This window comes from Podarcis pityusensis, assembly GCF_964106645.2.
Source record: "Podarcis pityusensis genome assembly, chromosome: 1".
Lineage (NCBI taxonomy): Eukaryota > Metazoa > Chordata > Lepidosauria > Squamata > Lacertidae > Podarcis > Podarcis pityusensis.
This window is the reverse complement of record NC_138028.1, coordinates 24677696-24693530: the sequence shown is the minus strand read 5'-3', so window position 1 is coordinate 24693530 and position 15835 is coordinate 24677696. Positions and strand designations below refer to the sequence as shown.

Below are 15835 nucleotides of genomic sequence, written 5' to 3'. Positions count from 1 at the left end.
GGTATGTGGGGCTTTCCCTGCACAGGATCTAGAAACCGTGGTTAGTGCTGAGTGCTGCTGCACTGTTGATGACAGCAGTGAGACCTTGTTAGCATGTAACACCTTTGCTTAGTTTCCACTGGTTGTCCATTTGCCAAGTTCAAGGTTATATTAGCATAGAAAGCCCTTAACAGCCTGAGACTCATTGACATGCGGGATCGCCTTAAACCACATATACCCTGCCAACCACCTGAGTCTCCAGAACTAGCAGTGCTACAGGTTCCTCATAAATCAATCCTTTAGTGTGGCAGCACCTACGGTTTGGAACTCTCTGTGTATTGATATCAGGCAGGCACTTTCACTGTACTCTTTTTTGGTACCTGCTTAAATCATTTTTGTTTAGGCAAGCTTACCTAGACATGGAGAAGTTACATGTGTTTTATCTCTTTTTAGCTTCTCTTTATTTCAATCATATTTTGAATGCTTCTACGTACTCGATTTAAGTGTTTGTAGGTAACTGTAATGTTTTATTTTGTATTTTTGTAAACCACTCATAGTTTCTCTTATGATCAAGTGGTACATAAATTTTGTTCCATAAAAATGCTATCTGCTACACTGATTTACCTACACCTACACTGAACAAATACAAGATGAAAAACAGGTGATACGGACTTCCCACTTTTATTCCGTGCAGCTGCTGAATGTTATTTTAAATGAAGACATTTTTCTAATGTACCTCTTGTATTTTGATTTCTGTTTGTAATATCCTACCATGTTTGTTGTTATCTTGATTTCTGTTTGCACATTTTTTGTATGTGTGTGTGTAAACTGCTTAGGATATTTTGCCAAAATGTTAATCACTGTATGCTTTATCCAAATAATGCAACTTCTAAGGCTAAACCTGAAGACCCAGTAGATTTGGATGGGGCTCCCTCTTGTGGACAAGAATCTGGATATTCTTCAAAGTGTTCCTATATTTCCAACTGATTTTGTTTTTATTTTAATTGTGTTGCCAATATATGATTTATTGCTTGGTCATTGTAAAATGCAGACCACACATGTGGTGAAACCCTTCAGTGTATATTCCTATTTAGTGAAGGAGGCTGTGAAAATACATGCCTCTTTGGGTTTGAGATCAGACTCTACAGAAGAGGAAAGCTTACCTCCGAACCTTCAGAAAAAGTAACAATTTTTAAAGCAGTACTGTAGACATATAAAGGTTTTAAAGCAGCATTTATTTTTCCAGTTTGAAACATTAGGCTTTGTGGTAGTCAGCCACCATATGCCAGCTTTTCGCTGTAACATCAAGGCAATTCTTGTTAAGAATTCTTGTTAAGAATCATGAGAGGTCCAAACATTCAGCAAACATTAACTTGTTGAGAACATTCACAAACCAAGCAACTCTGAAGTCTACCATTTAATAAATTAACAAGAAACAAATACTGTGATTATGCTACATTTAGTACACAATGCAAAAATAGAAATTATCTGCCCTAGCACAAAAAGGGAGAGAAATCTTTGGAATAAATGCAGCCAATCAGTCATGACCTTACATCTTCATTGCTTATGGTCAAAGCCCATCAAGAAGGAAATGCTATAAGGAACATTTTTATCTGCACTTTTGAATTTGGTCTGAATTGAGTTCCAGCTGACAAAAAACCCTGTCTCTGTCTCCACAATCACTTTCCTTACTTTGCACCCATGTCTAGCTGGTGAACCTCATAGCTCTACCATATCCTGCAAGCCTGAAATTTGCCACCATAGATTAGCAGTCAGTACAAGCATTACATGTCTCAAGGACAGTTCACGGTGATTTCTCTGGTCACCAATAAAGTTGCAATTGGACTCATGCAAAGTTATTGTTTGTACGAGCTATTTTCTCCTTGCAGGACACATATTTAACTTGACCCATATGGAGGTTGCGATTCCCACAAATGGTGCATGGCTGAAAGCTTGGCAACTTCAAGCGCTCTCAAACTGACTTGTGCAAATTAGCTCTTAGGATCGTGAGGGTGGGGTTAAACATTCTCCCTTGATTTTTCATCCATATTACTTTTACAGATTCTTTCCCCCTTCCATTTACCGAAAGAGGCAGACAAGCTTAGAAGAGAAGCTCAAAGAGGCGAGGCAAGTTGTGGGGTTATCAAACCTTCAAACAGTGACAAGCACCATCGACATATTTGCTACACTGCCATTAGCAGAGGTAGTTTAAAATAAGGCACTTCATAAGGAAGCCAGCTAGCAGCTGGCTTTTCATTAAAAACAGATATATTAATTAAGACTTTAGAAGAGGAGGAGTGAAACCTTTCCTTTCCTGGAAGGAGACATTTAAATCCACTGAGTCCCTTATTCCATCACCTCAAATAAAGTACGAAAGAGGCAAAAGGATCTTTCAGTTCACAGCACTTCATAACAACCAGATACACCAGGCACTTCTGAAAAGAAATGGACTTTATAGCTTTTGAAACAGTTGAAAACAGCAGTTTTCTGAGGTCTCTGTTGCACATTTCTTAAAATGAGGCTAAACAGTCACAATTCCCACCAATGAAACGACAAGGACTCTGCTCCAGTTCCATTTATACTTTGTAAAAGAAAAGGGGGCGAGGGGACAGAGAGAGACTTAATGAAACTAATTCTTTCTGCCAAGAGAGAAAACGGAATTCTGAGAAAATCCTAATTAGGACGACACAAACGCATTTAAACTTTAGAAGAAAGCTGAATTCGTTCACAAAAGCTGGAGGGGAAAAGAAACAAAAATTCTGTACCAATGTCAATTACAAAATGACGACGGCAATGGAGTTGAAACTGGCTCAAGTTAAAAGGAGTCAAGAATTGGCTTGTTGAAGTATGACGGGCGTCTCAGTCGGCCTGAACATGAAAGTTGTCAAATTGTGTAAATTCATAAGTGTGAGTCCCAATAGCTGCCCACCCGTTTCCAGGATCCGTTACGGTGACGTTCGCCCAGAGAGGATAGCCATTTAACATGCCAGACGCATTGGTGCCCTGTCAAAAGTAAGGGGAGAACATTAATGTACAGGGTCTGATGTGGATTTCAGTAAACTGGTCGAGAACGAGGGCTGCAAAGCTATCTGGAAACTGCTTTGCAAAGTGAGTTGAAGTGAAAGACATCCAAGTGTGTTTCCCAATGCCCATTCAGTTTTAGTTAAGGTAAGGCATTTGCTCCCACAATCAGTAGTGACGGTCACCAACTTGGATGGCTTGAGAAAGAGGACCAGACAAATTCATTGAGGATATGGCTATCAATGGCTACTACCCATGGTGGATATGTTCTGCCTTTCATTGTTTTTGCTGCAAGAGACTACCGTGGCTGCACCTCTGGAAAATCCTATGTACTGATAGCAAAGCAGGTTTTCCAAGTGTGGATCCTTATATAGCCAAAACACTATCATCTACATACAAGATGAGAGATGCTCCAGGGTACACTAAGGTTTCTGCAGAGGGAGCAGGGGTGGAGGAAAACAGTCCAGGGAAGACAAAGCCTGCTTAGGGGCTATGGAATGGAATACCCTGAAAAGAGGTTTGGCTGGCTGAAACCCTGAACTAAAACACTCCACACTGCAGCATTTTCATTGTAGGTTCCACCTGTTATGACGGACAAGTGGTATTAGCAGGTCATCAATATTCATCAGGGCTAATACTTCTCATAGCAAATTAAATTATAGCTATTTTAGGCTTATAAGCTATTTTAGGTTTATAGCTATTTTAGAACCCTAAAGAGTTTAAATGCCACCCCTTGCTATCAGTCAAAATGAATCTTATTTTATGCTCCAGCTTCGGTGCTTACCGTAAGAATCAGAGTGAGGGTATGCCATGCCTTGGCTCGCACACCAGACAGTCCTTTCATCAAGACTTCTTCCCCACCTGCATGAAGAAAAAGAAGAAAAAGCTGCTTCAGAACATTTTCTTTATTTGGGACATGCCCTAAAATTATACATTACAGTGGTACCTCTAGTTACGAACTTAATTCGTTCCAGAGGTCCGTTCTTAACCTGAAACTGTTCTTATTCTGAAGCACCACTTTCGCTAATGGGGCCTACTGCTGCCGCTGCGCCGCCGGCACACGATTTCCGTTCTCATCCCGGGCCAAAGTTCTCAACTCGAGGTAACTCTTCCAGGTTAGGGGAGTTTGTAACCTGAAACGTTTGTAACCTAAGGTGTTTGTAACTCGAAGTACCACTGTATTGGAACTCTATTGCAAATAAAATTGGAAGCATGACAACAAATGATTTTCCTTTAGGCCCAGTGCTTATTCTGTCCTGTTATATTAGATATAATAGTCTACCTGAAGATTAAGTAATTATTGTTCATTACTCGAAACAGTAGCTCATTTAGATTGCTGTTAAATGGGAAGGAGGGGAGATTAATTCTCCTTCTTCCATCAGTGAATGGCTATCGACTGCATGGGACAAAGTGATGAATTGTCACCCTTGGGAGGTTGTGGACTCTCCTTCCTTGGAGGTTTCCAATCAGAAGTTGGGTGGTTCTGTCATGGATGCTTTAGCTGAGATTCCTGCATTGCAGGGGGTTGGACTAGATGACCTTTGGGGTCCCTTCCAGCTCTAAAACTCTTAAGATTGCATGACTAATTTAGTAAGCAGTGGGAAAACAGAATTCAATGTTTTTAGCATATTGCCACAGCGTTTACAATCACAAGAACTCCTGGCCATTACACAAAAATGGCTCTTCCTTAGAGCAGCTACATTATTTGCCATTCCGAACAGGCACACTATTTGAGGGCCTATGCACATGCCTCAGAGGCCTTCCAGATTTCAAACCTCTAGAGCCTAGATCTAAGATTGTGGTGTTTGCTTGTTTGTTTTTTAAAAAACCAACACCTTTGTACAAAGGCCTTGTAGGCCATGGACTCTAAAGTCATCCATTTGATCAAGCAAAAGGTGACTTGATATTTTACTCACAGCAGCGCACCCAACAGACTATCACAGCGTGGTGGCCTGAAATTTGTGTCGACATTGTGCCCTTTCCTCTGCCATACATGAAGCATCAGCCATCAGTTGCTTCAGGTATCTTCTAAGGACATATTTTTGCCCAGGTGCTCCCTGACCCCTAAGGCTACACCTTATTTATTACTGAATTTCTGTTTTTTACCCACTTTTATAATACTATTCCACTGTTTTTTTTTATTTTTGCTTGTGTTTTTACTTTTTGAAGGTTGGTATTTCTGTATACTGTTTGAGAGATTAAGCAGGTTTATAAATGTTTTAAAGCAATAATAATAATAATATTTGTTCAAAGATCAGCAATTTCACACCTGAGTTCTTAAGAAAAAAATGGGAGGCAGATGCCTTTCTGACCTGGTGATTTTACCAGATTGGACCCTGTTCTTACCAAGTTCCTGGTTTGTTTGTTTTTTGATAGTGTGTTATTATTATTTTTGTCTGTTTTGTATGCTACTTAGGGATTTTTTCAAAAAATATTAAACCACTTAGAAACACTTTCAATATTCTAAAGCAGCTGGCCCTCCTTCTACACTTGAGCATTTAACACTGCAAATAAGAACCATTCAGAACAGTTTTAGGTTGAAAAAGTTTCACTTTGATTGCTCTGTGCCAGTTATAATTATTATCTGATAAGCTAGCAAGGCACCTTGGTTTGAAATCAAAATCAAATGAGGGGTGGGGGAGGACAACCAACAGAAAACAGCAATTACAAGTAAGGGAACTATTGCATAATGGTTTTGCCGTGCAAGCCTCAAACCCTTAGAAATGCCATTCTGCATTACCTACTGCAGGATAAGCTGCAACTATTTAATTAAGCATGCAAAATCCATTTTAAAGGATACTCACCGAGATCACCTGTAACTCGGTATGTACCGTCAGGAAATACCCAGAAGAAAATGCCTTTAGCGGCTTTGGTGTATATCCCACCTTTGTTCACTCTTCCCGCAATGAATGCACCTCCATCATTTGATTCTATGTAAATGTCGCAAGTTATTGTTAGGTTTACCCTGCAAAAAGACAAATGCAGTTCTCAGCGCTGGAAAAGTGTCAGTTTTGGCATTAGTCTTCCAACAACAAGAAAAATCCCAACCACTTCTAAGTGTAAACATATTTAAGGACATGTATGCACAAATCTCTGTCAGGGAAAAAGGCAGAGTATCAATAAATAAACATATTGTAATAATTATAATACAGTTCTTCCTGAACTTGTTTTGTGTTTAGACACTGCAGCTGGTGGGAGAGGTGGAATCTGGATCAGTACTGTGGCACAACAGAGGTTGACTATTCCCCCCCCCCACACACACACATCATTTTCCAAGAGCTGCATAGATGCAACTGCTTAAGGTGAACAGCAACCACACCCAAGGAGGCACCCAGTACAACTGTCCATTCCTCTGCTATCCCAGCTGTGCCATCCCTGCCAGAAGCGATATGCACCATTGAGTTTCTTTGCTAGCCTGGCATAACTCCATGGGAGCAGGAGCAGCAAAACGACTGTGCAGAGGCAGTGTGGTGTAGTGGTTAAGAGCAGTAGACTTGTAATCTGGTGAACCGGGTTCAATTCCCTGCTCCTCCACATGCAGCTGCTGGGTGACCTTGGGCCAGTCACACTTCTCTGAAGTCTCTCAGCCCCACTCACCTCACAGAGTGTTTGTTGTGGGGGAGGAAGGGAAAGGAGAATGTTAGCCGCTTTGAGACTCCCTAGGGTAGTGATAAAGCGGGATATCAAATCCAAACTCTAAATAACAGAATCCCAGGGAGTGGAGGAAGAAGATAGGAAAGGAACAGAGGCACCTAGCCAACTGCTTTTTGTTTTTATATGTAAGCCACCCTCAAATGGAGTTGTAGCCAGTGCTTTTCCCCCGTGGAAAAATAGGTGCTGGTACTCACCACGAAGCTGTTACAATAAGTGCCACACTTTTTCACCAAGGGGGGGTGCCAGTAATGCATACCCCTGAGTACCCCCTGAAAAAAGACCTGTTGTATCCAATTACATTATTATGCGAGCAAAATGATTTTCACTTGTAAAATTGAACACCCGCTTCCTCTCCTCCTCCTCACCAACTAAATCTATTCCAGAGGGTTAGGGAAACCCAAGAGCAATTTTTTTTTAGGGTGGGGGGCAAACGGGGAGGAAAGAGAACGGTAAGTTCTGTTGTGTGAGCAGTAGTTGTTCCAATCGTGCAGTGACGTCACTGAACACAACCCAGCATCTTTATTATAGAGCAAAAAACCAAATTGATAAGAAAAACTAAACTGCAGGGACTGCAGCACGTTTATAAGCGCAGAGCTCCAATACTTAAGAGATAAAAAGAGTAGCAAGTAATACTCAGAACCATAGTTGATTCACAATCCTGTAACACTCCGATTTCCAAACACACAATCTAAGGCAGTTTTCTTTTTACGTTCAACCATGCATGCTCATACAATCACTCTCTGCAACACCTTGATTTCCATCAGCTTCTTTTCACGTAGTTATGCTAAGACAACAGCAGGTGGCAGCCTTGAATCACATTAAATACTGTACGTCGCCATGCAGCACCCGGTTTATGCGACCACAAAAACCCAGCAAAGAAAGACATTTTGCAGTTCATGGGTGAGGGGTGCCCTTTTGCATTCACTGATGTTCAAATCTGCATACCGCAGCTAACAAAATCAGTGCAATTACTGGATTCCACTGCAACTTTGCACCAAGCTGGAAATTCAGCGGGTTGCACTGTGTTTAATTACATACCATTTATAGTTGCCAATAATGCTGATGGGATGCTCTGATTCAGTAACCCAGGTTATAGGCCTCTGCGTCACCACCTGTCGAAGGGTGAAGACATGCTCCCCAGGATCAGAAACGTTTACAAAGTACTCAAACACCCCAGTTTGATCGGCAAAGTTTGGGGCCTCACTGAAAGGCGGGTTGCCTGTTGGGAGAACAGAAAGCTCGTTATTTCACTCGCCTGCACTACGAAAGAAGAAGTGACAGCTTCTCTCAGCAACACCAGGGACGCAGCAGGCAGAACCTGACACAGAGCTGACATCCCCCCAATTTGGTAACAAACTGAGTGTTTCATTAGAGTCATCCAAGTTGAAGAGGGCACCTGAAAGCCTCTCAGGAATTGAAGCCCATGGAGGATCCTCAATCCTAACCTGCAAGCAGTTCCGGCACTGGATGCAAATCTCAACACGGATGGCTGTTTTTGACCTTGCAAGCTAGGGAACCTTCTACAGCCTGGAAGCCACATCCTTTTCCTTTTCCAAGGACCACGTGGCAGTGGCATGTGGGGCCACACATGTAAACGTCACCTTTGCAAAGTAGGCTACCTTCTACACTTTCCTCACCTCACTTTCCTCTCCATCCTTAACCCTGTCAAGCAAGAGGCTTTATCAGACACATCACAGCCAGGCTCAGGGTCCGAACAGAGACAGGGAGGTGTGTGGCTGCGGAGAATCGAGAGGGCCAGACAGAGGAGCCAGGATACTCCCCAGGTCAAACATTTGTGTTAATGCAGACTTCTAATCACATATGCTTGAGAATTAATACTATTGATAAGGACCCTGTGCTAGCCAGGGACCGCTAGATAATGTCCCATCCCACCTCCCAACCCCAAATAATGACTTCCAAGTGTTACTTACGAATATTGAAATCATCCTTGTAATCGGAAGGAAATGGCTGGGATGCAGGAGGATCCGGGAAAGGCTTCTCAAAGCCTGCTGTCAAGGTTGTCAAAGTATAGACCTCATCCAGACCCAGATTTAGTATCAACACGCCTTCGGAAACCTGCGTGGAGAAAGGATGCACAAGAAACTTTGGAAAAGCGACTTGAAATTTATAGCATGTTACTACATGGTTTTCCCGGTAGTGATGTATGGAAGTGAGAGCTGGACCATAAAGAAGGCTGATCTCCGAAGAATTGATGCTTTTGAATTATGGTGCTGGAGGAGACCCTTGAGAGTCCCATGGACTGCAAGAAGATCAAACGCATCCATTCTTAAGGAAATCAGCCCTGAGTGCTCACTGGAAGGACAGATCATGAAGCTGAGGCTCCAATACTTTGGCCACCTCATGAGAAGACTCCCTGGAAAAGACCCTGATGTTGGGAAAGATGGAGGGCACAAGGAGAAGGGGACGACAGAGGACGAGATGGTTGGACAGTGTTCTCGAAGCTACAAACATGAGTCTGACCAAACTGCGGGAGGCAGTGGAAGACAGGAGTGCCTGGCGTGCTCTGGTCCATGGGGTCACGAAGAGTCGGACACGACTAAACGACTAAACAACAACAACATTCTTTGAAAGAGAACTATTTGAAAATTATTCATAGATGGCATTTAACTCCAAGTAGGCTGGCCAAGATGGGACGCAGGTGGCGTTGTGGGTTAAACCCCAGAGCCTAGGACTTGCCGATCAGAAGGTCGGCGGTTCAAATCCCCGCGACGGGGTGAGCTCCCGTTGCTCCCTCCCTGCTCCTGCCAACCTAGCAGTTCAAAAGCACGTCAAAGTGCAAGTAGATAAATAGGTACTGCTCCGGCAGGAAGGTAAATGGCGTTTCCGTGCTGCTCTAGTTCACCAGAAGTGGCTTAGTCATGCTGGCCACATGACCCGGAAGCTGTATGCCGGCTCCCTCGGCCAATAAAGCGAGATGAGCGCCACAACCGCAGAGTCGGCTACAACTGGACCTAATGGTCAGGGGTCCCTTTACCTTTACCTAGGCTGGCCAAGATTTACAAGATAGGAAGTGGAAATGTAAAGTGTAAAGAGGTGAAGGGAACATTCTTTCACATGTGGTGGACATGTAAAAAGGTAAAAGAGTTTTGGGAAATTATTTATAATGAACTGAAAAAAATGTTTAAAATTGCTTCCCCCCCCCCAAAAAAAACAAAAAACCAGAGTCCTTTCTGCTGGGTATAATCCAGACTGAAATCCTCAGGTATCAGAAAAGGTTATTTATGTATGCAACAACTGTGGCCCATGTTTTGTTAGCTCCAAAATGGAAAGTGAGTGAGGTCCCATCTAAAGGGGATTGGCAACTCAAGTTGACAGAAAATGCACAGCTTGCAGATTTGGCATATAGAATAAGAGAGCAAGAAGAACATACATTAAAGGAAGATTGGAAAATGTTTATTGAGTATATGGAAAATAACTGTGTACAGCTCAAAACGCTGGCAACGTAATATTGATGGACGTAATAGTGGAAAACCGATTGGAATGGTTATTGTAAAATATGCAGGGATGTAAGATAGGCAAAATGAATCATGGAAAGAGAAGAAGGGAAGTCATTGGATGAAAATTTAATAAAAATGAGAGAGGGGGAGAGAGAGAGAGATGATGCACAAGTGGCTGACTAGAGGCAGGAAATACAGGTGAAATCTTTCATCTTGGGTACAAGCCTAGGACCGGCGAGGTAACAAAATGGTCCTGCTTCAGATTATCACTACCAGGTTGACTAAGCTTTAGCCACAACCTCTAGATGTGACATTTTACTGCAACAATACAAGGCATTATAGGTAAGTACAGTGAGGCATTACATTTCAGGCCTGGGACAGTAGTGAGTATGCAGTAAACAGAATCAATATTTAGCATGTTGAGGACTCATCAGGCCTTTATTTATACGCCTGGAGAAAAGATCACAAGCAACATGGTTTTTTTTTCTTCTTGAAGACTGCAGTATTTTGCTATAAATTAATTAATTAATTTTATAAGATTTATATACCGCTTGATGGTAATAAAACCTGAAAGCGGTTTACAAAAGAATAAAAAAAATAGAGTTATTGGGGGGGGGGGCAGTTGAAAACAACCATTTAAAACATTAAAAAAATATTTACAGTCAATGATAAAAGACATGTCAACATTCTACATGTCTGGATAGGCAAGAATCAGTGCCAGTTCAGCAGATCAAAGCAATCGAGCTGACATTTATGGGGTAAAGTGATCTCGTAAATAAATTAAGGCACACTTACATTTACGGGTCCAAGAGACTGGAACAATGTGGAGTTGGGAGAATTAAATTCAAGTTTAGAATACCACATGTGAAGAGATTTCAGCTTGCTCTGAGGAAGGGGGAGAAAACTTTCATGAGTCTTCTTATAAACCCTTTAGGTTTCTGAATGTGTTGTAAAGTGCAATATACAAAGGTGACACTGGATGGCAACAGTGAGCTATGCCAAATTCAATGTATTTTTCAAAGCATTTTTTAAAAAAGCATTTTCACAATGGATTTTATACGTGTGTAGATTCCAGCTTAATCAGGAATGGGGCAAATGTGGCCCTCCAGATTTTGTTGAACTACAACTCTAATCATCCAAATCATTGGCCATGCTGGATTAGGTTTATGGGAGCTACAGTCAAAGAGGTTCCCAATGCCAGAGCAAAGTAGAAGTCTTCCTCCTGGCAGATGTAAGGCCCACATAAAGATCATGGGCTGGTGTCAATAACCAAACACAATGGATCTAGAACACCTAGCTGCCTACTGTTTTAATATTAATTTATTCATATACAACTGCAACTCAATAGGAATGCATAGATTGTAAGTCTGTGGCGGCAAAGTCCGCCCTTTTTAAAACCATTTTTTATTAAACGTCTCAAGACAATTTAACAATAAAATATATACAAACAATATCATATATTAAAAACAATTTCAAATCTGGTACGAGTCAAATCTCTGCTGAAAAAGAAAGGTCTTCAGCTGCTGCCAAAAAGGCAATAGAGACAGCAGCTGTCCAACATTCAGTGGAAGGGTAGGTGCCATAACACACACACAAAAAATGCATCATACAGAACAGACCTACTAATGAGTGATCCAAAGCTGTGATCGGCTGAGTATAAAATAAGTAGGATTATTTATATATGGTGTCTAGCTACACAGACACTTCAAAATAACAAATATGTATCACACACACAATTATTCCAAGATTCTGTTTTCTTCATATGTCCTACTGCACATATATTGCACATTAGTGGCAGCACAAAGAAGTGAGAGGCAGCAAATTAAGTGTATGGCATTTACTTACAAAGGATCCTTTGAGATGGAAAGTTGCTTTCTGTGGTGACACAAAGTAGGGAAATAGTGGTGGCCTGATGCACTTGGAGTGGTCGTGAGTCTGAAAATGAACAGCAAGGAACTCACATCAACCACCATCTCAACTCAAGACAATTATCTGAAACTAATACTCAAAAGCATCACATAGTCATACCTCGGGTTAAAGTTGCTTCAGGTTGAGCATTTTCAGGTTACTCTTCGCCACTCACGCATGCACAGACGCTCAAAACGACGTCACACGCATGCGCAGAAGCAGCGAATCGCGACCCGCGCACACGCAGACGCAGAGACGCGGGTTGCATTCTGCTCTGGCTGCAAACGGGACTCCGGAATGGATCCCGTTCGCATCCAGAGGTACCACTGTATTAACAATACAGTGTTGCCTCCACGTGTTGCTTAGGAGCTATGTGCTGACTCTGGCTGAATTCCAGGTCCTGAACGGGGCCAATTTGGGTCTACCCAAAATTGAGCCAAAATGGGTTAAGGCAACCCTGGATCACTTTGGGGCTGTTAAAAGGGGAGCAATAGGGAGGTCAAAGGGGGACAGTAAGTTGCCTGCATGTGTCTTCTTCTCCCCACCCCATCCCACATTCCAACCCCAAGCTTAATTAAAATTTTAAACCCCAATTCAGTCCAGGACCTGAATCCACATCAAATCAACTCTGGATCAGAACAGGACTGCTCTGAAGGACCAGACTGGGAACTGTGCACAGTTTGTTACCCACAGCAACAAAGTGCTAAGTTGTGTTTCTTTCTTTTTTTGGAATGGGGGGGTGATCCTAGGAATTAGGCTAACATTCATCGATGCCCTAAGTCAATCGGGAAGCTCCTTGCATGCAACTTCCATTGAGAAGTCTCAAACCTTGGCACAAACATGACCTAACTTTGCATTGCTAGCAACTGAAGCAGGTCATAGATCACACTGAACAAACTCCATTCAAGATCATGCAATAACAAGCCAGCAGCAGCTGCAGAAAAATAAACTTTTGTAAGCACCTTGTTTTGTGGTCCTCACATTCCTTGTTAAGTGCCATGAACCTCAATAGTGCTATGACTGTCATACTTTGAATGACTATGTCACCAGTGTTCAAAGCACTTCAGGTATGTCATTCCAGGAACCCTTACAACAGGGATGGGAGAAAGAAGTAGGCCCTCCCAGTGCGGTTGAACCACAACTCCCATCAGCACCCCCACCATCATGGATGATGGCCAGGGATGATGGGAGTTGTGGTTCAACAACATCTGGAGGGCTGCAGGTTCACCAATTTTACCTTGCCTTTCCACAATTCTATAAAATAGGTCACTACAAACGGCTCCTGTAATGCAGGCATGGGGGCAGAGATTATGAGACAGAAGGTTATCTAAGGCCAGCTTCTGAATTCATAGAGGAGGTGAGATTTATAGATGGTCCTTCCCAATCACAGTTCCATCTAACGGACCATGGCAGACCAGCATACAGCACAGGTACCTTTAAAACACCATTGTTTTAACTAGCTGGAATACAGTTCTGAGCTAGGTAGACATTGGCAGAGTGCGTTAAGAGAGCATTACCATGGTTTCAATGATGATCGTGAGATTGCCTTGCCTATCAGTCAGAGCCACGTAGCTGCCACCTTTTTCCAGATGCCCATCGGCTTGCAGGTAGTACCAGCCTGGTTGTGTGAAATGGGTAGTGTGTGCTGTGTCAAAACAGAAAAAGGAGAGAAGAAAGTTGTTGTTTTTTTCTTTCTATTGATAACTTTACTACAGTTTTATCTTTTTTGTAAACTGCATTGAGGGTTTTTGCTTTTACAGAACTGACATCAGCGGGGGAAAAAGAAAACAATGAAAAAAGTAGACAGTCCCCCGCCCCCTCAAAACATCCCCCAATTCCAAAACTAAGATAAAAATCAGGAGGGTCAGAGGCCCAAGGAAGGAGCCATAGATGTATCTGAGGGCACTGTGGTGCTCATGGACACCATGTTGGCTACTCCAGCTCTACACACACAGGTTGATGCAGAGAGGTGGGGACTGGCCCTAACATTAGGCAGAGTGATGCAGCCATCTCTGGCAGCCAATTTGGGGTGACATGAAATCGTTGCAGGAAATATTTGTGTATTTATTGTTGATTTTTTTACAAGACAGGAGAGGAACTTGCAGTATTTTCTGCCCCAGATACCAAAATAACTTTGTTGGCCTTGAGTACTATGTACTTTAGGGATAGAAAATGCATCATTTGCTGCTGCACCACAGAAAGCAAAATGTCTAGAGCTGGCCCTATGTACATATATATACATACACAAACACACAGAAAGAGAATTTGCTTAGTTCTGCCCCCCTGGGGGAAACATGGAATCTTACTAAAATTTGCAATCCTAACTCCACTTACCTGGGAGTAAACCTTGTTAAATTAAATAGGGCTTCTGAGCCACAGTTAGGGCTACTCTGTAAATACATGTGCAAGTATGTGTGTATAGCATGAATACGTGGCATTTTTTATCATGCTGATCGTGCCTTGAGCTGGCCCTTATTGCGCCCAAACAAGTTAATTTCCAAATACGCCACAACCTTTCCCTTCCAGCTCTTAGTTAACTTGCCAAGAACATCACTACTACAAAGGCTGTCCAATAAATTTGAAAAATTGCATCACAGAGCAGCAATTCAAAATACATTTGCAGTGCAATCCCATGCATATCTATGCAGAAGTTAGCCCTGCTGGGTTAAATAGTTTGTATGCCCAATGAAGTGTGCTGCGGCCTTAATAACTTAGAAAAATGCCACAATTGAAAAACATACATCTCATTTCAAAAAGCTCTGTCTAAAAAAAATACCTGTTATCCATATGGGGGGGTTCACAGTGTAATGCCCGCTCCATGGTTCCTGCGCTGTCATTAAACCACACCGGCCGAAAGGTAAATCTTCATAGTAACTAGCCACCAAATTCCAAGCAATAGTGCTGTGTGATATAGAGATAAAGAAGACAAGAATTAATAAAGAGAATCATGTAAAGAATTGGTCTAGCATGCTATGGTTAGACCAATAAATATACCGGGAATATATTTGTCTATGAGAAAGGGCTGTAGCTCAACGTATGTCATCAGTATATTGCTGACAACGTACTCCAAAATTCCAGATTACTTGTTAAACAGCAAGGAGGATCAAATTGAACCCCCACAGTGAAGACTCTACAAGGCCGAACAGCACTCCCCAAGCATCACCCTCTGGAAATGACCATCCAAGCAGGACCCGACCAACTGCAAAGTGGGTGCCACCCACCCCCAACTCAGACAGCCGCTCCAGAAGGATACTATGGTTGATGGTACTGAAAGCCGCTGAGAGACTGAGGAGAATTAACAGGGACATATTTCCCCTCCGTCTTTCTCCCAACAAGAGGTCATCATGCAGATCATCAACAACAACTGGAGGTAACATGTGAAGAGGGAAATTAAGACTTATCTGGGCCACAATATCAAGTGTTTGAGCCTACTTCTTCTGTTGTGGATAAAAGTGAACCAGACTGTCAAGAAATACAAGTTACAAGTCCACGGGGATTTCATTAGCTGAAAAATGCAAACCTGGCAACCAGCATTTCCAATTACTGGTAATTAGACAAGGTTTTATTCTACCTTGCTAGATAGATAGAGACAGACAGGCAGACACACACACACACACACACACACACATAATTCTTTGAAAGTCAAGACGTACGATGTCATTTTCCCATTCACAAAATTTTGGTTCAGGATTCGAGCCCAGCAACCTGCCCCCACTTCATCATTGAAAGTGCTATAGTCTTCTGAAGCCCAGAGTTTCTTCTTTGTGTGCAACGCACTAGGCACCGTTTTTGTTCCTGGATAATGAGCCCTGGAT

At 42.3% G+C, this 15835-nt stretch overlaps 1 protein-coding gene across 3 annotated transcripts in view; it reads right to left on the bottom strand.

Moving 5' to 3' along the window:
• Nucleotides 1-1195: 1195 nt before the first annotated feature.
• Nucleotides 1196-15835, bottom strand: part of GALC (galactosylceramidase) — a 38318-nt gene continuing 23678 nt past the window's right edge. For all 3 annotated transcript variants that reach the window (XM_080974210.1, XM_080974209.1, XM_080974208.1), the window contains exons 8-17: nt 15674-15829; nt 14797-14921; nt 13538-13665; nt 11958-12047; nt 10908-10997; nt 8586-8730; nt 7693-7873; nt 5805-5965; nt 3785-3861; nt 1196-2982 (exon numbers count right to left, since the gene is read on the bottom strand). In XM_080974210.1, the coding sequence (XP_080830336.1) occupies nt 2839-2982; nt 3785-3861; nt 5805-5965; nt 7693-7873; nt 8586-8730; nt 10908-10997; nt 11958-12047; nt 13538-13665; nt 14797-14921; nt 15674-15829 (1297 nt within the window). In that variant the 3' untranslated portion in view covers nt 1196-2838. The remainder of the gene's footprint in view (nt 2983-3784; nt 3862-5804; nt 5966-7692; nt 7874-8585; nt 8731-10907; nt 10998-11957; nt 12048-13537; nt 13666-14796; nt 14922-15673; nt 15830-15835) is intronic.